The sequence below is a fragment of the Epinephelus moara genome, chromosome 14 (assembly GCF_006386435.1).
Source record: "Epinephelus moara isolate mb chromosome 14, YSFRI_EMoa_1.0, whole genome shotgun sequence".
In the NCBI taxonomy this organism is placed as follows: domain Eukaryota; kingdom Metazoa; phylum Chordata; class Actinopteri; order Perciformes; family Serranidae; genus Epinephelus; species Epinephelus moara.
The window spans coordinates 10,508,192-10,534,533 of NC_065519.1; the positions used below are offsets into that span (position 1 = coordinate 10,508,192).

At 42.0% G+C, this 26,342-nt stretch overlaps 1 protein-coding gene across 1 annotated transcript in view; it reads right to left on the reverse strand.

Moving 5' to 3' along the window:
- The window catches only part of slc25a21 (solute carrier family 25 member 21), a 131,135-nt gene that overhangs the window by 6,634 nt on the left and 98,159 nt on the right, over nt 1–26,342 (reverse strand). Inside the window, exons 4-8 of the mRNA XM_050061723.1 lie at nt 22,336–22,419; nt 9,852–9,918; nt 9,023–9,082; nt 2,176–2,283; nt 1,906–2,070 (exon numbers count right to left, since the gene is read on the reverse strand). Coding sequence (XP_049917680.1) covers nt 1,906–2,070; nt 2,176–2,283; nt 9,023–9,082; nt 9,852–9,918; nt 22,336–22,419 — 484 coding nt within the window. The remainder of the gene's footprint in view (nt 1–1,905; nt 2,071–2,175; nt 2,284–9,022; nt 9,083–9,851; nt 9,919–22,335; nt 22,420–26,342) is intronic.

Here is a 26,342-nt window from a genome sequence, read left to right on the forward strand (position 1 = left end):
GCACTTGCAAGAAAATGGTGGTGAGTAAAGAAAAAGTTTCACTTATCCTGGAAACAGGAGTTATGTTGGGTGGCGCTGGAGGATGTTGGCTTAGCTCCGACTATGTATTGCACAGTTTGTCACAAGTTAAATCGGGGTTGTTTCTCATGACAATTAACTTTGGTCTTTCTTGTTATCTGATAACTGTTAATAAATAAAACGATTATTATAGGCGCAGGTAAAAATTGAGTTCAGGTGAGTATTTTTCTGACCCTTTCATGTGTGGCAAGTGAGAAAAAAAACATTAACACTAAACCCTGGTAAGTATGTTCAACAAGCACCATTTTACTGGAAACATTTCCAGAGTGGGCACCAGGTGTTAAATATCATTGCACGAAACATAAGTTGTAAATAAGACTTATAGCACCAGAGAGAAAGTAGTGCCCCGGAGTTGACTAAGTAAGTGGTGAGACATTATGTGTATGTATATGTGAGTAGAAGAGGGGGGAGAGCATGAGGGGGCTTGTGCATATGATTGCAAAGCTGGCATGAAAGCCCTGATCATTTTATGGTAGCGGGGGGCAGATTAGTGCTTCCTGACTGTGGTGCAGCGCTCTGATTGGCTGAGCAGAAGCACATGTTCTTTGGGGGAGCCAAGACAGAGGATTTATAAACAGGGTGCATGCAGGCAGACTGGGGAGGCATATGGGGACAATTTGGGTAATTGGGCTGTGACTCGGCACAGGGGTATTACTGTACCAAAGAAGCCCAGACTCAGAGAGCTCTGACAGCTAATTGGCCGGGATATTTTTACAAATGACAGCAGCCTCTCTGGTCCAGGCCTTTCTCAAGCGGGTGGACACCCTGAGAGCCGAGGTAAATCAACAGCTAATCCCACTTCTTCTGTTTTTTTCAAGTGGGATGTGGGGAAGGGGGCGACATACCCGCGGCCTAAGTACACCCATCAACCCACTTCCTAACAGCCTTAAGCAAACATCTCCTCACACATTCACTTGTGAATGATGGCAGTGTGCTATCTGCCTCCTCCGCACTATTAAAATAGAGATGTGAGAGAAGCCTGAGCTCGGCCAACTTCATTTGACTATGGACATGTTTGAGTTGCAAGCTCATTGCTCATGTTGCTGACAAAAGGGCTTTGGAGAAACGCCACTATCAGCTCAGCCTGTGAGCTGTCGGTGGCCGCAGTATTTATTCTTTGCTGCCTCAACAATAGCCGTCGTTAGCCTCTCACAAACAGGATCATTCCTTCACCGTACATACCGATGGATCATTCCCAAAAGCGACGGCCACAATCTAAGAAGAGAGCTATTTGGGTCATCCAGCCACATAATTATCATTCACAGAGGATGACCACTTGCTCCTCTGTACACCATGCGTCACTGGAAAAATGTTGAAAATATAGCAGCGCCCGGGCTCCCACTGTAACCTTGTCTTGAAAATAGTACTGTTGTCTGCTTCCAATTAGTTCATCGGAGTTAATCTAATGCTCCGGTTTGTACATGTGGAGCTGGCGTATGGTAACGTTTCCATTAAACAAAATTAACTTTTGTTTGGGCCATCAGGCGCTGCCGGATGTGTAATCTGAAACTTTGAGGATGTTATGACGAGCAAACAGCGGAGGTATTAGCAGGGCTGATCTTACAAGCTCCTCTCTGATTTCTGCTTCCTCTTTGCCATGGCAGTCAGGATCACTAATCATACTGTCAAACACTTGCAATTCCCCACTGGCGAGGTGGCTGGGACATGTGCATATCATATAGCCTGAAGTTAGCAAGAAACGAGGTGTAGTCAAGGTTACAAACACCAAAGCAAAGCTGGAGTGGTGCGTCTGTCATTTGGCTTTGGCTGCATTTGTCCCTAAAATCAAAACAGCAGTGTGATCATAGATTTTGACTGGCATATTACCGGGTTGGTGGGAATAGCATCCTTGACGTTGAAGTAGAAGCCAAAGTAGATCATGTTGAAAACTCCGTGGCGTCCCAGTGTCGATGTTAGTCCTTTATTCAGGCCATTCCGCCCAAATCCGTTTGTATTAATTATGTGCCTTGCTTGAGCGAATGAAGACGGTTGCTGTATTGGAGAGAATGAATTCAAAGAAAATGTCACATGCTGACAAAAAAACCCCACTGGGCATTCACAGAAAAGAGCATATTACAACATATTATTTCTATCAACCTGTTTGAAGGCGTCACGGTTGGCCTGGAGACTGACTTTCACCACCTCGAACGGATTGACGACAACAGCCTCAGTCAAGCCTGCGCCGAGCCCTGCTACAGACAGCGCCTGGAGGAGAGATCGATGTGATTTTGAAGTGAGAATGTGGAGATAATATTTGGGTAGAGACAGAGCAGAATAGGCAAAACAGATTTAAACAATAATTGATTTATTTGGACCTAAATATTCATCTAATAATCAGAACAAAAAAGTCTTATGTGACCACCTCAACAGGAAGAACCTGGTGTGAGCCCATCAAATCGTAAGAAATTTTCAATGGGGTTGAAAGAGGTGGTGTAAACCTTGTGATAACCCCTTTAATAGGAAATATTAGCGCCCAATGACCGTGTGAACACTTAATCTGATTGTTTCTCTCTCATTGGAATAAATACATATATTTCATTTGTGCATGTTTGCCCCATGTGGAGGTAACATGAGGGCAGCCCTGACAAAATGTAGCAAAACATTTATACCAACAGAAACAGTGGTACGTTGAACACTGTCGTGTTTTGCAATCGCACTGCCTTTTAGTACAGTGGGGTTTAATTACAATCAATTTAAAGGGGCTTTATTAGCATGGGGACATATGTTTAGTGTAAAATATAACAACAAAAAAGAACATTAGGTAAAGATCTACTAGACATTGCTGATTGGGTACCACCTCTGACACACCCACCAAACAAAAGAAAACGTACCTCAAAGCCCATTGCACACCGTCTCATATCATTCAACCCGGAAACCATAGCAAAACATTTTGAGATTGAATGTGCCCTCAGTTACATTATCACGACATGCTGCAACAGCTGTTTCTGCGCGCCTTCCTGTGTTGATTTTGACAGAGTTTATAAATTAAAAAAATATTTAGCGCCCTGCTAGTGCTGCATCTATGGAAGCGTATTACATTCACTGAATAAATAATAAAACAACACATTATCTTGTAATTATGAGACCTTATGTCGTTATTATGAGATCTTGTAGAGATCCTGATGTTGTACTACAATAAGGCCTTTCGCTGATTCCATAATAACATTAATGTTAGCTGATTTGTAAGGTGAGTCCACCGAGAAACACAAGGACAGTACTTCCAGTCAATGTTTTTCAGAATAAAATCATTATATCTGTAGACTACGGAAGCACATTGAGATAAGTCGTAATTACAACATAAGATCCCGTAATTACAACATAAGATCTCGTAATTACGAGATAATGTGTAGCTATTTTTATTTATACAGTGAATGCAACGCGCTTCCGTTGCGTTCTTATGTGAGTGCTCTGATTAATAAATGTATTCTCTGATAGAAACAGTAGCCTTGTGTAACGTCGCTACAGGAGTGGCATTGCTGGACATAATCGTCTATCGCTACCTGTAGCAGTGGCCTGTATATGACACGTTTAGGGAACGCCGGTAGTAGTCTGCATGTGAAGTATTTAGGGGACATCTGTTATTTGTTGGTACAGAAAATAACCTGGGTTACACTTTACGTTACTTATTACTAAACTGTATTAACGGATGAAAGAACGTCCTCTCCTTCTACACTTGAATGAACTGAATCTTCTCAAAAAAGGTGGGAAAACACCTTCTCCTTGTGTTATATGTCAGGCAGATTGGACACTTCACAGCAGCTGAAACCATGTTGTGCAAGTCAAATAGTTATATTCAGATGACACGCTTTGAGGTGTGTAAATACGCATCTTATCAAATCATTTTGTTTAGTGTTGTTTAGTATAAACAGTTAAGTTGGAATCTCTGATCAGGATGATTTAATCCACTTTAAGAAATATAGTCCGTGTAACCGCAACTAATGAGGACAACTATCAGACTGAGCTGCCAGAGCTTGACGTTGAATCGAAGTTTCGCTTTCAGAAACTCGTTCCCCGAGTCTTCTTCCTGTCTAAAGTCGACATTTGTTTCTGTCATGTCTGTCATTGTGGTCATCTGACAAATGCTTGAAGACACACGAGACACCTGTGTTTGTTATCACTTGACAAGAAGTTGGATGACTTACAGGAGGCAGAAGAAGGTGAACGAAAGGAGAGAAAATAGGAACGTGAGTAGCAAGCTGTTTAAGATTCATTATTAAAAGGTGGAAAATTCAGTTAAAGGAAGAAAAAAATAAAAATTCTACTTTAATTTATTTTGTGCCACCCGATGCGATATAAGAGGTAAGAACAACCACTACCTACTTGTAAATATTTAACCCTGACATGTAATTAATAGGGGACTTTTTGAAAACTGCATGGATTTGCATGGGACTGTATAAGTGTGTGGGCGTGCATGTGTGTGTGCATGTGTGCATGCAGAGAAGCGTAATGGGAACATGTCAAGAACGTGTCTTTAGCTCATTACTCTTCCTGCCTCTTTATCCTGCTGTCAGGGCCCCAGGACCCATCCTCTCAGACATGCCTCGCGATGTTTACACAGCCAGCCAGCCACGTTTTAATTCCTTATTTGTATTATTACTGTGTGTGTCCTCATTAATCAGAGTGAAGGCATTCAGCTGTGCCACACTGAATAGGAGAGTGAGAGCCATTCAGAACCAATCTGTAATTCACTTGCACTAATGATCTGATGTGATTACAGTACTTGATAGGCGAGGGCCTCTGGGGTAAATGGGGTTGGAGGCACTTGAGGAAGAGGAAGATGAAGAGATAGAGAAGGAGGTGGAGAGCATGATGGATGGGACAGGTAAACATTTCTCCACCAATGGCTGTGAAAACAAGACGAGGATATGTGCGGTGCTGGGGCGGCCTCCGCGCTGAGTTACAGGTAAGCCATCCATCACTCCTGACACTTGGCTGCCACCTGAATAGGCGGAGTGTGGTGACCGCACCCCGGCAACACAGATCTGTCTAGCTTAAAACTCTGACTCAATATAACAGAAACCAGGCTGGTCAAGAAGGATGAAACCACTTGTAGATTCATGGCCTGAGGTGTAACCAGTCTCCAGAATTAATAACCGCCGAGCAAACATACAGCAGAGTCTGTTTGTTAGGACAGCGTAATGTATGTAATTATTTTGGCTTCACTACACCACAATGGATTCAAATGAAACAATGACTTTGAGGTTTAAGTGACGAAATTCAGCTTTAAAAGGTTTTTTGGTCTTTCAAGCTCTTATTCATTTTTACCTTGAGTACTACTAGTTTGTAAACATACAACCGCTCAGTCTGAAATTGGCAGACACTGTTAAGCTCGACTAATTTTAGAATTTGGTCAATTACATGCTGGATTGTTTGTTGTTTGACTTGCAGTGTGAGGAGGGTGACAGCACCCAATTAATTGCCTGAAAGATAAACAATCTGGCTTGTTAGATGATCGGTTGGATTTCTGCCATGCCTAAAACTTTTGCCAACGGTCCTACATGGCCGCTGTCAAACGATCCATTATAAATACAGACTGTACAAAATAATAGACATAGACACCATGACGTCACCCGTTGGTTTGTGAACTCCTGTTCTGAAGCCTTGAGATTGGCACTTCGACCACTGCCGGAAGTGACCATATTTGGAGAGTGGGTGGAGCTGTGGAGGAATGAGGGGTAGATCTGACTCATGGACTGTAGCGTGGCCTTGCAGACAGCCTGTCAGTTATAATGGCTCGCCCATAATTATGCATAACTTTAAGCCTTAATAAAATTTTTTACAGGTGAGTTATAGAAAAATTCACCCAAATGGTCATTTTGTGGATGAAGTAATCCTTTAAGCACGCACCTAACTATAATAGTCATTGTTACATTTCAAATCCAACGTGATGGAATAAAGATCCGAAGCAAAACTCTCCTCATATTCACAGTACAGACAGCATGCCATCAGTAAAAAATGTATTTGCATTGACTTGTAATGTTTCTGGAAGATTATATTTGCTCATGCTAAACATTACACATTGACTCACACTTGGAGCCCATAAAAATCAGAACAATGCCTCTGCAATAAAAAAATGGCTCCTGACAAGCTGCCAGTTGTACTGACACCAAACTTTTCCTCTGGCAGCTCTGATGCCTGGAATGAAGCTGATACAGTGGAGGTTTGGGCAGGAACATGAGCTCATGGTGCCGCCCTGATCAGCTGATTTTGAATGCAAGACTTCATATGTCTAACTCCTAAAACTGGAGCTTTAGAAGTATGAAACCTGATTCACACTGACATTTGTAATCAAGCATTTTACTACAACTACAATCTTACAGCAGAATCTCACTCAACATTTGTTATGTGGTTTACTCCAGTTGGTTTGACAGTCATGGTATTTTTTGTTAAATAACAATGTAGTGCAGGTTAAATTGGACCCAAATTGGTATGCATTTAAGTTGGTTAGATATCTTTATTCAGTTACCTGTATTTCAATGTGTCCGTCAGCCATTAAGGATGACTTCACATGTGCTTAACGCCTAACAAACGTGTCATTACAGGTCAGCCCTGTCTCCTACAAATTACGTTTATATACAACTAATCTGTAGTCTCGCCACCAGTCAATCAGAGATCTCCGCCTTCTGATAGTCTGGGGACACTCCTTTCTAAAGTGTGTTTAACACACCGGCGAAAACGGCCGGCAACAAAGCAACGCCTCTTGCATTTTTGAAAAGGACACGCCTTCTCGGAAATGTGCGCTCCCCCTTTTCTCGTCCGCAAGGAAACAAACACACAGAGAGCTTGAAAATGGATGCCGAGAGATTTAACTCCGTTTTATCAAACGTGTGCTCATCCGTGAAGAAAATATTTTTTCCAGCGGATGTCTTAGTTACAACATGATTGAGCTAACTGGAGTAGTTTCATGTCGTATCCGACAACGGGAGGCTTTTAACAGATGACGTCCTGATGTTAGCTTTGCTGCTGCTGTTAGCTGTCCCTGTCAGCTGCAGCCACTGATGCTTTCTAGACATCGTGATTTGCCAAAACTGAATAAATACCACACATAGCAACACAAAACTGCTTTGCTAGCTCAATCATGTTGTAACTAAGATATCCGCTGGAAAAGATATTTTTTTCACGGACCGTTTAATGAGTTATTACCTATTACAGACCCCGCTAACGGCTAACAGCTAACGGTTAGCCCAGCTAAACGTGCACACAGAAATAGTAATGTTTGTTCAATCATTGTGTTTATAGACTTTACAAACATCGGATTAGTCTAAACGGTGATACAGTGATGTGAAAAATGTGATCGCCTTGTTGTTTACAAGGCGATTCCCTCTATAGTCCGGCCGGACGGATGAGTCATGGCCTTGTAAAAGATTATGTTTGTTTCTTTTAGTTGGCGAGAATGTGTCGCCGCAAACGCGACAAACATCACTAACTTTGACGGCGTTTTCTGCAAGCATGGCTGAGCCATTTTGTACCGCTACACGTGTTTCTAGTGGGACTATGTTTACGAGCACAAGAGTTCAGCGAGCCACCGAAGGACCGCCCTGCAGATTTACTATTGGTTCTGCAACGTAGGGAGTTTTTTAAACTCTGAAATTGTATCCGCCCATCTAAACACAAAATCAGGGAGAAAGTCATCAGTCTTTAGTTAAGCAAAGCGTCTAAAGACTGACTTGTGAGTCTAACTAATCTGGAACAGCAAATATGTTGTATATTAACAGAAATACATTTTCTGTTTATGTAATGAGGAGATGTTAATAATAGTGGTGGAGTCAGGAGGTTGGCATCAGAGGAGTGGAAGCTGTGGGAAGGAGTGTGGCGGTGGAGCAGGTCAGTGAGGTCGGAGGGGGCCTGGTTACAGAGGGCTTTATAAATGAGGAGAAGGAATTCAAATTGGATGCGTTGTGGGACAGGGAGCCAGTGGAGGTTCAGGAGGACAGGGGTGATGTGATCGCGGGATCGGGAATGGGTGAGCAGACGGGCAGCGGAGTTCTGGATGTATTGGAGTTTATTTAGGAGTTTGAATGGCATACCATAAAGAATGCTAACTGCTAATTAATATGTCTAGCAAGTCGCAAAAATATTGATACTGAACATGTTTCAGTTGTTTTCCACCACAATAGGCAATCTTACAATTATTATAACTTTATCCACACATAGTGACTACAGCATAATTATTATTTTTTTATTATTAACATTTAATCAAAATTACAATCTTCCCCTTACCTTTGCCAAAGTGCTTTTGTTGCCTAAACCTAAGACAGGAGTCCGGACATGAACTCAAATTTCTGGTGTCACTTCCCTGCTCTTTGTATGCCCACCATCCTCCCCAACCGCCTCCGTCCAAAGCCTACATGGTGCATGAATATAGTGTTTCCTTAACTGAAAGACACGTCGTCTCTGAACATAATCCAGGAAGCGATTACTTTGCCACAACAACGTAATTAAGACATTTCTAAGAAACAGCGTTGTCCCGGCTCTCCTCGTTTAAACCCCACTTGAGAAGTTTACTTTTTATCCGGTCCAATGTGAGAAGACTCGTTAAGTCAGTAAAGTTGCCATTATGCAAACTTTATATTTGCCACAATAGTAAACTCTCACAAAACCCTCTCACAAAACAGAGTGAATGATTTTTTAGGCCAGGAGTAGTAGGAACAGAAGAAGAAACATGTAAATGTGGAGTAAATTCTCTAAGCGTACTCATGCATTACTTGTATTTGTACATGACACAGTATATAAACCTGTGCTTTAACAAATGTGCATTGATTTACATTAATTAACTTGCCCAGTAAAATTATTCTTGGCATTTGTCTTTGTTTTACCAGCCTTTGGCACCTGAGCTAAAACGCTGATTTTTGACACTGGGTGTAACACTCTTCCTGGTCCTGTGTGTGAGTGTTTATTTTTCAGGTGAGAGTGTATTCAGGTGTTTCTGTGTGTAGATACTCACCACACCAGGAGACAAAGGGGTCAAATTCAACAACTTCTTGTACTGCTCAAAGGTGAAAAACTGCAGAGGGAAGATCAGGACAAACAAACTGTCAGAAAGTCACAGTGCATTCATAAACTGACATCTCCACACACAAACACACCCAACGTACACACATTATTAAAAGCTGCTACCTTAAAAACACGCAGGAGGAAAGGGGAACTCGGGTGAGCATTGGCTAAACACACTATGTTGAGACCACAATCTGTGTGGAAAGAGAAAAGTCTAACGCAGACAGATCAACTGATTTGTTTATCCGAGCAAAGGGCAAAACGCCAGCAGAGGCATTTTAATCGGAGCTTTAATTTGCTTTAATCCCTTGTTCCAGACATTTCTCACCATCAGCCAGCTTTGTTAGCTGTGTGAGCGATTACCCCATCTTCTCAGTGTGAGTGCTTATTTTTAAAGTTCACACATTCTCCTCTCCAGTATCTCATTACAGAGCAGCTCCATGCCATGCATCAGGCCTCATTTGTGCCCCGTCAGCCCCTAAAATGTTGAAAGCCTTCCTAAGCACATATCAAAAGATGGCGGCTCAGGAAAAGGCTTGGACAAAATGCTTGTAAGTCAATATTAAGTAGGCCTACAGAACAAATAGGAGTGGCTGAGGAGGCAGACATGGCTGACGGACGTCATGTGTTTAACCAACATATGTGTTCCATGTTAGAGCAACTGCGGTTAGAGTGTTTTCATGTAGCAGTGGAGCAGTTCAAGGTGAAACTGGAGCCGGAGCATTGCATGAGTGCGAGAAGCTTTGTGGTTTTCTATGGATAAACATCCTTTATCTCACCTTAACTGCTCTCTTTGGTGTCTCCGCCAGGATCGGAGGCAGGATCCCTTTATAGAAGCCAAAGACTCTGTGGAGACAGAAATAAAATGTTATGCAGGAAGACGGTATATTTTAGGGTACCTGCAACAACGAGAAACATCTTCAAGAGATCTTTTATTCCATCATCAAACTTTTTAAATGACTTTTATTACTGTAGATATTAGTGACTGCTGCTGTTTTTTATCATGTTTATTTTAAGGTCCATTGTGTAGGATGTAGAGGCATCTCTTGGCAGAAATGGAATCTAACAGTCATAACTATGTTTTCATTAGTTTATAATGACTTGAAAGTAAGAATCATGTTTTTGTTACCTCAGGGTGCTTTCACACCTGCCGTTTGGTTCGGCTCAATCAAACTCAAGTTTGTTTACCCTCTAAGTGAGGTTTGTCTGGGCAGGTGTGAACACAGCAATCGCACTCAGGTGCACACCAAAACAACCAAACTTATATAGAGGTGGTCTTGAGCTGGTTACAAATGAACCGCACCAGAGTTTGTTTGTAACTGAAAGAAGTGACATGACTAAGGAGTTAAGCTTTACATGACACCCTAATAGCTTACTGTGTAAAGTGCGTACCATTTAGTCGAGTCCATACCGCAACAGCCAGGGTTCGATAGTGGACCAGGGCCCTTTGCTGCAGATCCTCCCCTCTCTCCCCTTTCATATCTGTCTACTCACTATCAATAAAGCATTAAAAACATCCAAAAACATCTCAATATATAAAAAGAAGTTTGGCCTTACAGAACAATACCAGTGGTTTTGCATGTTTTATCCAATACCAATAATGTACAGTTTACCTTACATTAGCCATTTTGCAAACCATGGAAAACAGTCATCACTTCATCAATATATCCTGTTAGACATGTATGTCAAGTTTTGTTGTAATTAGCTGAGTCGAACCCGGGCCTCTGCGGCAACAGCCTTGTACATGGGTCGCCTGGTCTACCACTAAGCCACGGACGCCCCAGCACAAGTATTCTTGAGTTATGGCCAAAAACTTGTTTTGTAAGGTCACACCGACCTTGACCTTCAATCTTCTAATCAGTTTATTCTTTAGTAAGAGTAAATGTTTGTGCCAAGTCTGAAGAAATTCCCTGAAGGTGTTTGTGAGATATCGTGTTCACGAGAATAGGACAGATTCAAGGTCACACTGACCTTGACCTTGACCTTGGAGCTATGACCATCATAGTCTAATTAGTTCAGTTGAGTTCAAGTAAATGTTTGTGCCAAATTTTAAGAAATTCCCTCAAAGTGTTCTTGAAGTATCATGTTCACAAGAATAAGACAGACAAGTTGACCTTTGACTACCCATAATGTCATCAGTTCGAGGGGTTTTGAAGAAAGAAAGTTCATCACTTTAACGAGAATGGGCCAGACGGACAACCCGAAAAATAATGCGTACGGCTACGGCTACTGTTAGCATGGAGGCTTAAAAAGTGTTTATTTTTATGTTTTACAGCTCCGACTGTATTTATTTTGTCATTCAAGGCACCCATTGGCTCCCATCTATATCTGTAAGATGTTAAAATCAATTAGCTGTTGTGGAATCCATCATTTACATCTATTCATTTGTCACACTTTTGTTCAAAGCATTGTACGTATAAACGGCGTCAGTCAAGTCTTTATATAACTTTGTGACGGCTGCATTATCAGTGTCAGGTCATGTTCAGTCTTTCCAAGTTAATCTACGCATCTACTTAATTACCATACAATGATAACATCTGCTACAGTAGTGCATTAAAGGGCCAGTTTAGCCAATTCACAAAACATATATATCTATGCAGAGACACTCAGTTGCCTGTTTATGAGTGCTACTGTATACGTGGAGTCTAATACATCAGCTCTGAGATAAATCCTGACTACAGACTGCAGGACTAATACCAAGCTCACAAAATGGAAACAGAAAGTATATTGCTGCTGTTTGGCACCATGACTACCATGATATATTTTTAAACCACAAACCCTGGCAAACAAGTTCTCCAGGAATCTGCGGATGAAATGATTTAAGAGTTTATTTCAGACTTTGATATACTGGATGTTTCAAAAGACGGTAGCTGTATAATTTTAGTCAATTTGGTAGTTTGCCTTTGCTCAATCATACGTCCAGCCATGATTTAGAGCGTACTTGGAGGCAGGAAAAATAATAAAATGATACAGTGAGTTATGTATATAGAGATGTATGCCTACACTTTACAGGGAGTGTATTTGTAAGCAATCCATTTTATTAAGTATATTTACAGAGTAAATGGTCAGTCTGGTTAGATTGTTAGTTTTATGTAAATCCCTTTTTACACACTTGTTAAAGTAAACAGAAATGTGACTGGGTGTTTCTGAGATGTACACAAATGTTTTAATGATCTTTATATAGAGTTAAAGCATACAGCAGTAATGTTGCTAGGTATACATCGTGGACTATATTGCTGTCATTGTTCATTTTAGTCAAACCATACAGTTTGAAAATGAGGTGCGGCTCCAACTAGAAAACAATGTTTTGATGCATTGGATGTGCTGAATGTGCATATTAAGGCAGTACAGGAGGAGGTGCACATTAATAATCCTCCAGGACTGTAACATGCTCATGTTTAACCCAAACAATGTGTCATGTGACTGCAGTTGGTTCAGATCCAGGTCGGAACATGTTCTCACCACAAATGAACCACACCAGAGTTTGTTTGTAACCAGACTGAGACCACCTCCTCAAGAAGGTCTCAGTCCGGTTGTTTTGGTGCACACCTGAGTGTGATTGCTGTGTTCACACCTGCCCAAACGAACCACACTTAAGCGAGAAGTATACTTGCTGCGTAGCCAAACGTACGTGTACACGGTGTGCTGCACCTGTGTGTATACTTGCTGCACCACGGACGTTCGTCGATGCAACCAAAACGCCTGATAGCGGTAGTCTCCGCTAGGGGCAGACAGCAGCACTCAGACACAGAGGTCGCAAAAAGTGAAGAAAGCTGTTTAGATCTCGGCAGAGGAAAAGGTGTCGTCTCAGCCGCCATCGGAGATGGTATGTGCGGCCCCTTAACCAATCACACGGGGAGTTTGTTTCCCTTGTTTTACCAATGCAAGCAATCAATGAGGAAAAGCACAGGGAATATTTCCGCATGTCTGTCGATGCTTTTGATGAGCTACTGTCGCTCATTGAACTGCACATACAGCATCACAACACCCACACCATGCCTTATAATTACGGACAAGGTCCGACAGCCTCTCTTCAAAATTATTCACCGCCATTGTGATGACCTCCGACCTCACGTTCACAGTCTCTAGGTATACTTCGCACGAGCGCCTCTAGCGTTCATGTCAATATTGCATCTCACATATGTGTCACGCTACCTCGCAGCAAAGTGTGCGGTCTACGTGCCAAACGACCGCAAAATAAGCGTGGCAGCCAAACGTGCACGAAAAGTGCACGTGCACGCATTTCGTGCAACAAGTATACTTTAGCCATTAGGGGGCAAATGAACTTGAGTTTGACTGAACCGAACCAAACAGGGCAGGTGTGAAAGCACCTTTACTGTCCTTACTGAAACGCTACGTGTTGACGTAATATTTTAACTGGTGACCACCATTTTCTTACCTTATTTATCATAAATCTCATGCAAGCATTAAATTTACACAGTAACTTATATACATTTTTATGGATTATCAACAGAAATTCTATTTCTGTGGGATTATCATATATCACATCTGATTGACTTTATACTGGGAACATAATTTTGGTGTTTCTAAACCCGCCTCAAAATGTGACATTTGTATGATGTTTTCAGATTTCGGATTTCATTTAATCAGATACATTTTCAACATACATGAATATAACCATTATTAGAACCATGTCACATCAGTCAGAGTTAAACACGACAGCGGAGGTTCCCCCCCAGAGGCCTGAGGGGTCTTTGGTGTATACATGTAAGAAGATAGTAGTACGTTTTCTGTTTTCCAAAGAGGATACAAAGCATGTTTCGTATACACTCAGAAGAGCTTACATGTGCATTTCCCCACACTCACACTAACAGGGCAAATGATGTCAGACAAGTTGTCAATCAGATAAAATTATACAGACACTTTCTGATTGATTTTCAAATATTTACTGTGAAAGTTTTTGTCTCTCTAACCACATGAATCTATTTAATTAGAGGGCAGCAGTAAACTGTCTGTGGCGGAGGCCCCAGGCCTGAAACACAGCACACCTGAAGCATCAGAAAACTGGAGTCATTAGCTGTTGTGCTGACAACAAACTGTCACTGGCAACAACATGCTACTTTTCTCATTTCCTACATGTTGTTTTAAGGGGATCGCCACAAAGTGAAACAGATACAACAGGTCTTATCTTTAACAAGAGTAAACACAAGATTATCTTCATACATTTTGGAACTAATAAAAATGTTCATGGCACTGAAGGGTTCAATTAAATAATTATCTCCACCCTTGAGCATTTCTGTGCATGATTAAGCAACCAGCCAGTGGGAATAGTTCAGGGCCATAAAATATAAACTACGGCAACTAAATTTATAATGTGTAATAATATATAAAAATATAATGTCAGTGTGAGGGCTATTTTGACACATTCTAACACTGGTTTCAGGCTGTAAACAACATGATCAAGGAGGTGTCAATTTATTTCTTACAGAGCAGGGAACCAAACTAGCGTGTTACAATACACCAACTTGTTGCATGCCAGAATTACCTTTTTTGTTTTTTTTTGCGGTCACCAGCTGTCAAAAGCTTTTCAGATTTCCACACTTCCTTGTTTATATTCTGGTCACGGAAAATGCAAAATAAGTAGGTTGTTCACAAGTTCACAACCACACAAAGCCGAGGTCAAACACCTCACAAATAGTGTTTATGGCGAGGTGTAATGGTGAAACGGAAGAAACGCTCTGAGGTCACCTTTCTTTTAAGGTATGAGGATATCACTAGCTGCACCCTTGTTATAGTTAAAGGCTGGGTCAGATTTGAGGATAAAGTCTGATAATCTATATTTAACTCAACGTTAACAGCTCACATGAAAAGACCAAAAATATCAATGAACTAATCTGCTGTGAAGTTTTGTGTCTGAGGCCAAACCCTGATATACATCATCTCTCTGGGCCATAGAGCTCCATTGTTGTCCAAATACTATCTGTAAACACATCAATGAGCCACATTGGTGCACTTGGTGACACGGTCCTTCGTTATGATGAACAAGGGCAGTGTAGTTCATTTGGAGTTGATTCAAAATACACTGTAAACACACACTGGAGCAGCTAATGTGTATTAATTCACAGCTCAAATAGTCCCCACAAATGCTATTTTCTCCTGTTTGAAAAGTGTTTGCTACAAATCATAGCCCCACCTGTTTTGGTTAACTATTTAGCCATTTGTAAATGCAACATTATACTGACTTGTAATAGGAACAATGGCTAGCTCAGCTGTTTGGCACTGTTTTTTCTTTCTTCATCTGATGTTTTCTTTTGATACTTTGTATGTTGCATGTCTGAAATAAAGACTTTAAAAAAAGATAGCTAGCTCAGTATTCTTAGTACGGACACCATGGCACAGACAGATGATGCAAATGAGAAAAAAAGAGCGTGACCCAGCCAGAGGAAGGACAAGTATAAACCAACAATTGAACTAATGAAGGGTTGCAAATTGTTTATACTGTCCTGATGTAAGCTGTAGTGATTGTGACGTTGGCTGTAACTTTATCAATGTAATCCTTGTCTCTAGGTGTTTTGTAGTTTTTGCGGAGCTACCAAGAGCTTTACATCTGCCCCACAGACGATAGGCCTACACACTTATAAGCAGCGCCTAGAAGATCAGCTCTGCTCTCAGGATTTCAGGTAAATACGCTACGATACAATGCTTGTTAAGGTTGCTTGGCAACCTCAGACCCAAACCTGCCGCTGCGCTCTTGAAAGCTGGCACAAAGGCACAAGAGTAGCACCCAGCGTCCAACCTCTTGTTTTCCAGGCGGTTAAAGGCGCAGCATGTGTATAGCCCCTAATTTCCAGGGCTGGTACCTGCGGTTATTCCACAGGCTAGTTAATAACATGTCGGGCAGGAAATCCAGTGTGGGATCATTTTGAGAAGGTGAAGGACGAATCCAAGGTGATATGTAAACTCATCTTCATTGGTCGACTACAAACATGACGTATTGTCTGAAACATGGAAGTAGCTACATGCCCATTAGCCGACAGCGTCATTAACAGGTGGCTTGCTCAGTGTGTGACGTGCACTTGTAGATAAAATATAGGCCTATATTAATGAAGGTTCATTAGTACGGTTTTGTATTAATCTGTAATGTAGCACAGTGTTAACAATGTTACTATTCTTTCTCACAACTTCAACTTGAACTTGAGACGGTTATGATACCGTGAAAATTTCATATTGTTGCAACCCTAACCCTGTCAGTTGACATAGTTCCTCGGCTTCTGACGTCGTATCCACTAGTTCCAAATATCTCAGCTTGTCGACATATGCATATAACGCTGATCGTGAGACAAGGATGACATCGATGACATTACAGCCTATGTCACCTTTATAAATAACATTGTCAGAGATGCACACTCTGCTTTTGCATTGTCTTTCTTTAACCATTAGCCGTGGATAAATCACTACAGCTTATGTCTGCACAGTAGAAACAGTTTGCAACCCTGCATGCAGAATTTGGTGTGCCACTCTGAAAGTGGAGTGCCGCCAAATCGCAGAAATACCAGTTACTGCATAACGTTGCAATAACTGAATAGTTTTTTATCATGACCTGTTTTAAAGATGCACGTCTTCAGAGGGACTTAAAGCCTTATCCTTTAAGTCATCTAACCAATTAAAAACAATAGAAGCCAAGCAGAATGGCAGAAAGCTGCTTTAAGGTTACAGGCAGAGAGAGAAAGTATAAGAGAGTTCATATTGATACTTAACACAGGTCTGTGGACAAAGAGGACAACGTGGCGTGACTGACTGTATCTTGTGAACAAGAGGCACCAGCTCTGTTGTCACAACATTCTCTACAAGTCAACAGAGATGATCTTGGTTGATTGGATCCAAGTGTAAATATGTTTGCTGTCGGCACACATTTCCCCTGAATATAACCTGAGAAGAAGGACGGGCCATTCCAGTGTACACAGTATCCACAGTAACCTCCAAAAAACAGCAGTGAACCACATCTAATTATCAAAACACTTGTGATCAGGTGACAGAGCCAACCCATGTCATTGACACCTGAAGTTAAGCCATAATAATCGTAATAATAATACTGGAGTGAGCAATTATGGAAGCCAAAATGAATCCCTCGAATCATTTGTGTAAACAAGTTATTTCAGCCAGACGGAAGACCCTTCTTCTGCTCTCTTTGTCCATGCAAATGGTGGCCACAGATTTCCCGGGTGTGGTCAGGCTGGGGAGCCGCCAGGTGATGAAGGAGGAGTGAAATTTGTTACAGAGCAAATATGGCCTCTAGTGAGTGGCCATCATTTGAATCCTTATTTGACTCCCAATGTAAAATACACACTAAGTCCCTTTTTTGGCTTTCCTAAACAAATGACCCTCTGACACAAAGCAAGGGGAGGGGGGGGGGGGGGGGGGGGGGGGGGGGGTGAATGTGTGTGTGGGTGGCTGTGTGTGTGTGTATGATTTGTCTTTCATTTTCATAAACCTTTCCTTTTTTAACAGCCTCAATCCATCTGGAGAGGAGCATAGCACTGACATGACCGACAAGATTACATAAACTGGCGGATAATTTCCATCAGGCACAAATTCTGACTTCCTAACAGTTTAAATGTGTAAATATATGAAGTAACAGATCATTTCCGTCAGCAGACTTGTTAATTTTCACACTACCGCTTTGAGGAAATACCACTCCATGGGAAATATGAGTCGCCAGAGGGAACACTTCAACATGTAAACAAGCAGACATGCTTCATCTGCAAATATTTTCACTTTCCCAGCATCTAATGTGACCTTGACATTGTCACTGAAGGGGACATGCGGGCAGAATTAGCAGTGAACAGGATTCACCAGATAAAGGCACCAAACTTGCTTTGGTGTATCATGAACATCACAAGGCAGAAAATGATTATTAATTCATATCTAAAGTGAGCACAGAAAAGAAAAAAATATTATTAAATGTGCTATTTGTGGACCAGTGGTTCCCAACTGGTGGGTCGAGGTCCAAAAGTGGGTCGGGGGTCCATTCTGAATGGACCGCAAGTGACTCGCAAACATATCAAGTTTCTAAAAAACACACTTTATTTTCTAAGTACAGTGAAATTTGGGCACAAGGCAGTTCTTTCAAAGTGCCGTTTCCTGTAGAGTGAGTAACTAACGGACAGCTACTTGAGAGACAGCAAACTAGCTCAACAACATGGCCTAACGCAAGTATGACGCTAAATACATTAAACTGTGTGGACCTTGAACTAATGACTAAGGAGAAATCTGGGAACCAGTGATACAGATAATATCTAGTCTCATATCATGATATTGATATAATATGAATACATTGGTCAGCTCTAATACTATCACATTTTACTGGATCAGGTGCAATCAAAGCTAATGTTTGCTAATGCGCTAAAAGTTAGTGTTACGGAGAAATCCAATATTCCTTGTAATACCTCCCCAGTTTCTGATGAGGTGGACATGATAACCATTAATACACATAATGCTGTTCATCCCTACAACAGGTAATACATTTCCCCTAACCTGATATGAAGTGTGCGCTGCACATGTGAGCATTTTTGATAATCACCTCCGTCCAGTCCTTTTGTCTTATCGCATTTAACCATAGTTGTCTTTGTTTTTGGTGACGGGCAGTGGCGGCTGGTATGTGATAACATTTAACTTTTGAGTCATGACTCCTTCTATTCTGGCTACCAATAACACAACAAGACGACATTTGAGAGTCCTATGTTGCCTCCAGCCCTGTGGTGGTGAGTTGTGTTTTACCTCCAGCTAATAAAATGATGTCACTGTGACATCGGCCCTAAAAGGGTCTAAAGACCTAACAACTAATCGATTAATGCAGAAAATCAACAATGAAAATAATCATTGGTCGTAGTCCTACTTTATAAAGAACATTACTCAAACAAACTGGCTCCTCTTTTTAAAATTTCAGATGGAGAACATGCTGTCAAGAGAATAATTTTGCATTTCTTAAAATACACTTATTTAATATTTGCTGAGAGTTAGATGAAAGGATCGACACCCATATCTGTGCACTAAATATGAAGTTAATGCCAACAGCTGGTTAGTTTAGTTTAGCATAAAGACTGGGAACAGAGGGAGTCAATGAGCCTGGTTCTGTCCAAAGGGAACAAACTAACAGCACCTCTGAAGCTCACTAATTAACACGTATCCTGTTTAACCCATGTAAAAACCAAGGTGGAGATCAACACTTGAAGTTTCCTGAAATGTTGAACTATTCCTTTAACATGATCCATACAAAGCATGTCTGTTTCACTGTAGCAAAACACAGAGTATATAATCTGGTGGACACGCTTATCTGCACTTCTTCACACTTCTATAAATGTATATATGTTTTGGATGGGTGGTCCCAGCTGGAGTGGACCCCCCCGCCTTTAACCCTGCACTGTTAGTTCCAGGCATTAGTCACTGATCTACTGTACGCAGGCCAACACGCTCTGCTGTAATGCATGGACCTTTTTAATATTCCTGTGGCCGTGCTTTGGGTCCCGACCCAGTCTCTGGATACCACACTGGTAAAGAATGCTCGAGAATAGAGTCTTTTTGTTTCCCTCCAGACGGAAACACTTAACACATGCTCATGCTGCTGCACCCACATGCAACAGAAAAGGGAGCGTGGCCTGTAAGGCAATACACCAACCAAGTGTTGGTGAGCGTAGTTCACACTGTCACACACTTATGAGCACAGCTACAGGATTTCATGCTATATTTACTCGATTTAAAAAAGTCTTGATTTATAAGTTTGAGTTTTTAACAGAAATAATCCACCCTGCAACACTCATTTCTTTAATACAAGCGCCTAAAATGTGACCTGCTGCTACATAAAATCAACATTTATTGTGTCCAGGTTCAGACGGTCTTAAAGATGGTGTCACGTGCACATTTCCATGTCTTTCTTCAGTTTAATCACAGAGCCGGAGCTGAGAGCTCAGGTTTCTTCCCTCATCACCTCAGAGAGAGAGTGAGGCCTGGTGTTAGCCCGGTCCTGCCATGAGCTGACGGGAAGTGTTTATTTTTAATAATAATTCTACAACAGTGAGGCCTTACACTATTTGTATAAATTATAACTAAGTGGTTTGGCCTGGAGGTAATCCGCGATGTGCTACTGGGGAATGATTACAGCCTCAGCAAAAATATACTGTTAGTGATAATTGGTCGACAAGAAAGTGGATCTTCTGTCTGTGGGGACTCTCCGATGTGTTCCGCGGCCTTGTTGAGTGAGCCATCAGTCAAATGGCTGTCATAGTTGATGGTGCTGATGCCGTGTAATTTGGCAACAATTTTATTGTGTCAGAGTTATCTGGAAATTCATGCGGACCTACTCCCAGGGGACACACCCAAAAAGCATGCAGGTACAAAGGCATCCAATTTCAGTGTGTGCGTGTGTGTGTGGGTGTGTGTGTGTGTTTGTGTGTGGGGTGAAAAGGGCACAGCTACTGTAGCAGGATAGCTGTGTCTGTTGAACTACAGCCAACATAGGATTTCCAACTGTCACGCGGCAGCCTCTCACCGTGTGCTCACTCACACCTCGCAGCAGATCAACTTTATATCCGCTGTAAAGCTGTCGACTCGCCGTAAACAGAGCGAGTGGCAACCACTTTCTCCTGCACCTGCACTGTCTCACAGTCCTGTCACAGTGCAGGCAGAGGAGGAGGGAGCATGGCAGGATGACTGTCTCCAGTTGGGGAAGTTTTACATTAATTCAATAACAGCTGCACTCTTCTCCAGTGTGAGGTGCAGTGAGTGATAAGACACGCTCAGAGCTGCAGGATATTTCTGTGGGCTGTTGACAGACACAACGGCTGTTTTAAAAGCATTCAAACCTGTAACACTTTCAGCTTTCTAACCACTAGACCACCTAGCCAACATACCTGTTTGAATAAAGCAGCATGACTCATTACATTTCACTACACATGTAGTCCACACCAGTGTTTGGTGTGATCACATTACATTTGTCAGTAATGCTGCAATGTAATGCATTAAGCTACTGTTCTAAATTCAGTGATCACATTACAGTCACTGATCAAATAATTATGTCGTTATTTTCATTATATAAGTTGTCCAATTATCTGAATAATGGGGCAGACAGAAAAAAATAATCAGATGTCCCGACAACATCGACGCTATCTAGTGTGCCTGTAGAGAGGCTCTTCAGTCTGGGCAGTCTTGTTTAGATTCCCTGGAAGAACAGGTTGTCTGACAAACAATTTGTTGATTACAATCACATGAGGTATAACTGCTGCTTTAGTGATAAACAAGTTAAATAAGCTGGACTAGTCCTCTATAAAGCCTTGGTTTAGTGAGTGAGCAACTCAAGTGAGTTTGAGTGTGTTCGGTCCAATTACTGTAAAGTCCCACCAGTAAAGCCCAAATTGTACAACTGTTGTGGAACTAATGTTGCCAATTTCAACACCAGCACAAAATAAAACAAAACGAAATGAAACAAAACAAAAAACAAAAGAAAACATAATAAAATAGAAATAACAGCTTTGTACTACCTTGACCTTTGACCACCAATCTCTTATCAGTTCACAGTTGAGTCCTTGTAGACGTTTGTGCCAAATTTGAGGAAACTCCCTCAAGGCCTTTTTGAGAGGTAACATCCACAAGAATGAGACGGATGCAAGACAACAGTGACCTTGACCTTTGACCACAATCTTTTATCAGTTCATTGTGGAGTCCTTGTAGACGTTGGTGCCAAATCTAAAGAAATTCTCTCAAGGCTTTCTTGAGATATCGTGTTCACAAGATGAGACGGATGCCAGGTCACAGTGACCTTGACCTTTGACCACCCAAATCTTACCAGTTTGTTGTTGAGTCCAAGTGAATGTTTGTGCTAACTTTAAAGAAGTTCCTGTCATGTGTTCTTGAGGAATCACATTCACGTGAATGAGATGGATGCAAGGTCCCACTGACCTTGAACTTTGACCACCAAAATATAATCAGTTCATCGTTGAGTCTAAGTGGACATTTGTGCCAAATCTGAAAAAAATTCTCAAGGCAGTCTTGAGATACTGCGTTCACAATAACGGGAGCGACATATATACGTATGGACAAACGTACATATGCACATACATATGGACAGACAGCCTGAGAACATAATGCCTCCAGCTATAGTTATCGTAGGCACGGAGGCATAAAAATAAAGCATTAGATCGATACTCGGTACTCAAGTTCAGTTATCAGAATTGGAAAGGAAAAAATGGTATGAAAACATCTCTACTTTTTTTGTCCTGTAGTTGGAAACGACTGTTTTGGATAACTTACCCTTCATTGCGGAAGATGGTCCGGAAGCAATCACCCAGGCTCTTGTAGCTGGTGGGGTCACTGGTTCCCCTTTGGATCTGGAACCTGCAATGACAAAGTTCTCATTAAATGTAAATATTACAGCAGCTAGTAACACTGTTGTTACTTTCATCTTTTAGTTTTTTGTCCTCATTACTTGTATAAAATACATTGTGACACCTGTGTGTAAAATACAGTTAGAATAAATCTGATCTTATTATAAATGAGCTCATTTCCCTCTTTATTTTCCTCTCCTCTCCCTTTCATCCGCTGTTTTTCCCTCCTTGCTAAGATGAGAGGCTCCTGCCACCAGGTCCCTCCAGCGCAGGGGAGAACTCAAACATTTATTTAACCCAACCGATCCAATTAGCCATCCAACTCCCCGGGACCAGGCCTTCTGCAGCGAGCTTTTCAGCTACTAACATGCTAGTAAGCCAATTGTAACAGCTCTTTAGTTACGTGTAAATTTTTAATATGATGGAGCCAGTCGAAGGACTTTTTGTTGTATAGCAAACACGCTGGTACCTCCCTAATAAAGGCTGCTGAGCTGTGTGTAAATCTTTTACATGGGAGACCAGTTGGGGGGGAAAGAATGAATATAAATGGTGCCTGTTACAGATGAAGAGATAAGAAGAGATCTCATTATAAAGTGCCACATGGCTTACACAACCAAACTCCAACAAAACATGGTAAACTAAATGGTCTCATGAGATAATGTTGTGATTTCAGACCTAATAATTAGAGTGATTAACAAAACACAATGAACTAAATCATGGTTTTAAAATCTGCTAGATGATAACTTAACACATTTTAATTCATTTCCTGCAAATAGTAAAGAACATGAGGAACTCTGAGGGTAGAAACAGAAGCAGAAGTGAAGAGAGTAGGAGGGAACGTGACAAGAGAAAGATTCCCTCCTCATATGGATTCAACTGCCAGGTCACAAGGTCAGCAGTAAGTCGTCCATGCGGTTACCTGATGGGGCCATAAAGGGCCCCCAGGTTCCAGTGGAGGGGGGAGGTTTAGTGGGGTGAGCGGCCTTTCATATCGCTAACAGATTAACATCTTAGAGGGGTGTCCCTCAAATCCTATTTGGTGGATTCCCAAATAGCTTGTAACCCGTTCCTGAAAACCAGTTAAAACAGCATAATAAATAGATGTCTGACACCATATTAAAGAGAAGAAGAAAAAGAAGGGCTCGAGGTATGAGGGGATGGTGGAATAAGGGGTACAGAAGGGGGGCAAAGACCCGGAAGATTTAAGACTACTGGGGCTTGTAAACATATTCAAATCTGGCTTAATTAAAGGCATATGATGCTCAGGTCAAGGATGGAACGGACTCTGTCCACAGTCTCCCCCCTGTCTCCTTTGCTCTGCCTGCCTCAACCCGAACCGGCCCTGAGAGAGTGGGGTTGGCAGGGCCGTGGTCCGGTTCCAGCCCCCTGACTCCACTCGTGACCCTGGGGTCACCTCATTTCCTCATGGCCCTCTCCTACCCTGTCATAAAAGCCAAGGACCAAACAGCAAGGCCAAGGGAGTGGGAGATAATAGGGAGGACCAGAAGAACTTGTGGCAGCAGGGGGACTGACAGGCCTCTGGCCAGGAAGCTGCTAATGTCGTTTTTCACAGCAACCAACAGTGGAAAATAAGACCCAAAGCTTCAGTGAGTCCTGGTTCTGTTTTTGAGAATTTGTCAGACAAGAAGCTCTAGTTTCTGTTAATAAGGCCTCGGTGAGTAAGAAGATGTACTACTTGGCTGTAGAAGAGCACAAGATAGCCTCGATGGCTCTGGCAGAGTCACTTGGCCTTGGAGTCAGCCATGCGGATTGTAAACTCTGCAGACAGAAGACCCAAAGAAAAACCCTGGGGCTTCTTTAAAAACACATCGCTCCGAGCATCTCCCTTCAATCATCAGTGAAAGCTAGCGGAGATACAGTACACTCAGAGGTGATGATATCTGTGAGCTCATCAAGAGTGCCCCCTCCTTTCCTTTCCAACCTGCTCTCACTGTGTTTGTGCTTTACAGGCCCAGAGCTGCCCAGGTGAGGGTGAAGGCGAGGGCAGGTTGGTGCTTCTGTGAACGGGACAAGCACTCTGGGGTAAATAATCCCAAAGACCTCGCCCACCTGACCTCCACTGCTAATAAAAGTACAAATTCTAGGCGTCCACAAAGAAGTCAAAAAGGTAAATGAGGGCGGAGTAGCAGGCCAGAGCCCCATTCTTTGTATTTTATGGACAGGAGCGTGGCACTTGAGGGCCTTACAAAGCTGTGTCCGCTCCCAGACCCCGGTGGTAATGGGCTCGAACCGGGGACCAACAAGACAGGCTGTCACCTCGCAGAGGTCGAGATGTTGAGGTTAGGCTCATTAATGATGGTGTTAAAAAATATGCCTATGGGAAAGGGGTAGGAGGGTTTGATCAAAAGGCAGAGGCTTGATGGGCCTACCTTTAAAGGGGCAGGCCGTGCTTTTTAGGAGATCTCTTAAAAGTATGCCCTATTAAATGAGGGCACTTTTTGATGACTTGCTCGCTTTAAAATTTAGGGTCTAATAACGCTGATATTAAATCACATCTATAGCTATTTAGACAGATCTACATATAAATTAACACTCTATATAGAAAAGTAATGACCTATTCAACAACAGGTAGTTATCTTATGCCGTCTATTATACTGTAATATTTCAAACTGTGCCATTTTCTCCCAGTATGCACATTACAATTTATGTGTTTTGCTGTGTATTTGGACTGGTTGCTACAGTGAGAGCCTTGATGTACTCATGCCTTCCCTTTAGGAATGCCAAGTGCTCTGACGAAAAAAAGAAAGAGGGAGAGAGACAAAATATATGATTGAAGAAAAAGAAGAAGTGAATCACCAAGGGGAAAGGATGAAAGTTCAGCTATTTCTCATGTTAGATCTGAAGTACATAAGACAATCCAGAAGGCAACATAAAAAGGGGAAATCTATTTTTTACAGCCAGACAATTAATTTTAATGAGCGGGACCATAAAGATGGTAGAAGTCCATTGCATTGGTACATGAGGTTAAGAGCACTTTTCCGACCTAAATGGTCCAACATGGCAAATGCGGCCAATCGTGACTATAGCCGTCCAATCTCTGCCTCAGAGTAAGAGAGTGTAACCAGAAATAAAAAGGGTTTCCTTTGGATCCAATAGCTGCTTGTTTGACATCGTGGTTGTCAGAGCTGACTGACTGTCAGAGAGTAAAACGTGTGTTGGACGAATAAAAAGAGTATAAAACAAGGAGTATGACACTCAAAATGCTTTCACTTATTTGATCAAAGGGATACACCCAATTTTTTAAATGATATCCAGCTCTGGCTCCTACGTGGTTTGCATGTACTCTAAGATGCTTTGGACAGAGTGCCTGCCAAAAAAAATTTAATCTAATAATGTTGATTTCAACTGAGCTCCGTCCTGCACAATAACATGATATAAAACAAATTACTGATAGACTGAATCGATGACAAAACTGTTAAAGTAAAAAGTGTTTGAGCGTGGCAGGAGGAGGCCCATAAAGACAGACCTTTGGAGAGAGGAATAGGAAAATAAAGTCTAGGGGAAGAAGATGCAACATGGGAGCAGAGGGGAAGTGATAAACCTTTGGCGCTTGTGACACGGCAGGCTGCCAGAGCTTGATCTGGATCAGGCCAGGTTGGGTTTCACCAGCACCGCAAACCTACTGGACCCTGGAAGAGCCCGGGTTATGGAGCAGGCTGTGGTGTGGTGTGGATAAGGGAAGAAAAAGTTCCTTAGGCTGTAAAATGTGCTACGACATCCCTCTGTCACTCTGGATTCTTTCTCACTCCGATAAAACTGACTCCTCTGATTCCCTATGGTGATGTTGGGACCAGTTTGCCGGTCCAGATGTCTGCTCATATACTGTGACCTCTGTGACCTGAGATCAGGCTGTGTTAGTGTGGAGGGGCAGGAAAAGAGCTGCATAAAACAGCACGAGGACAGGCTGAGACT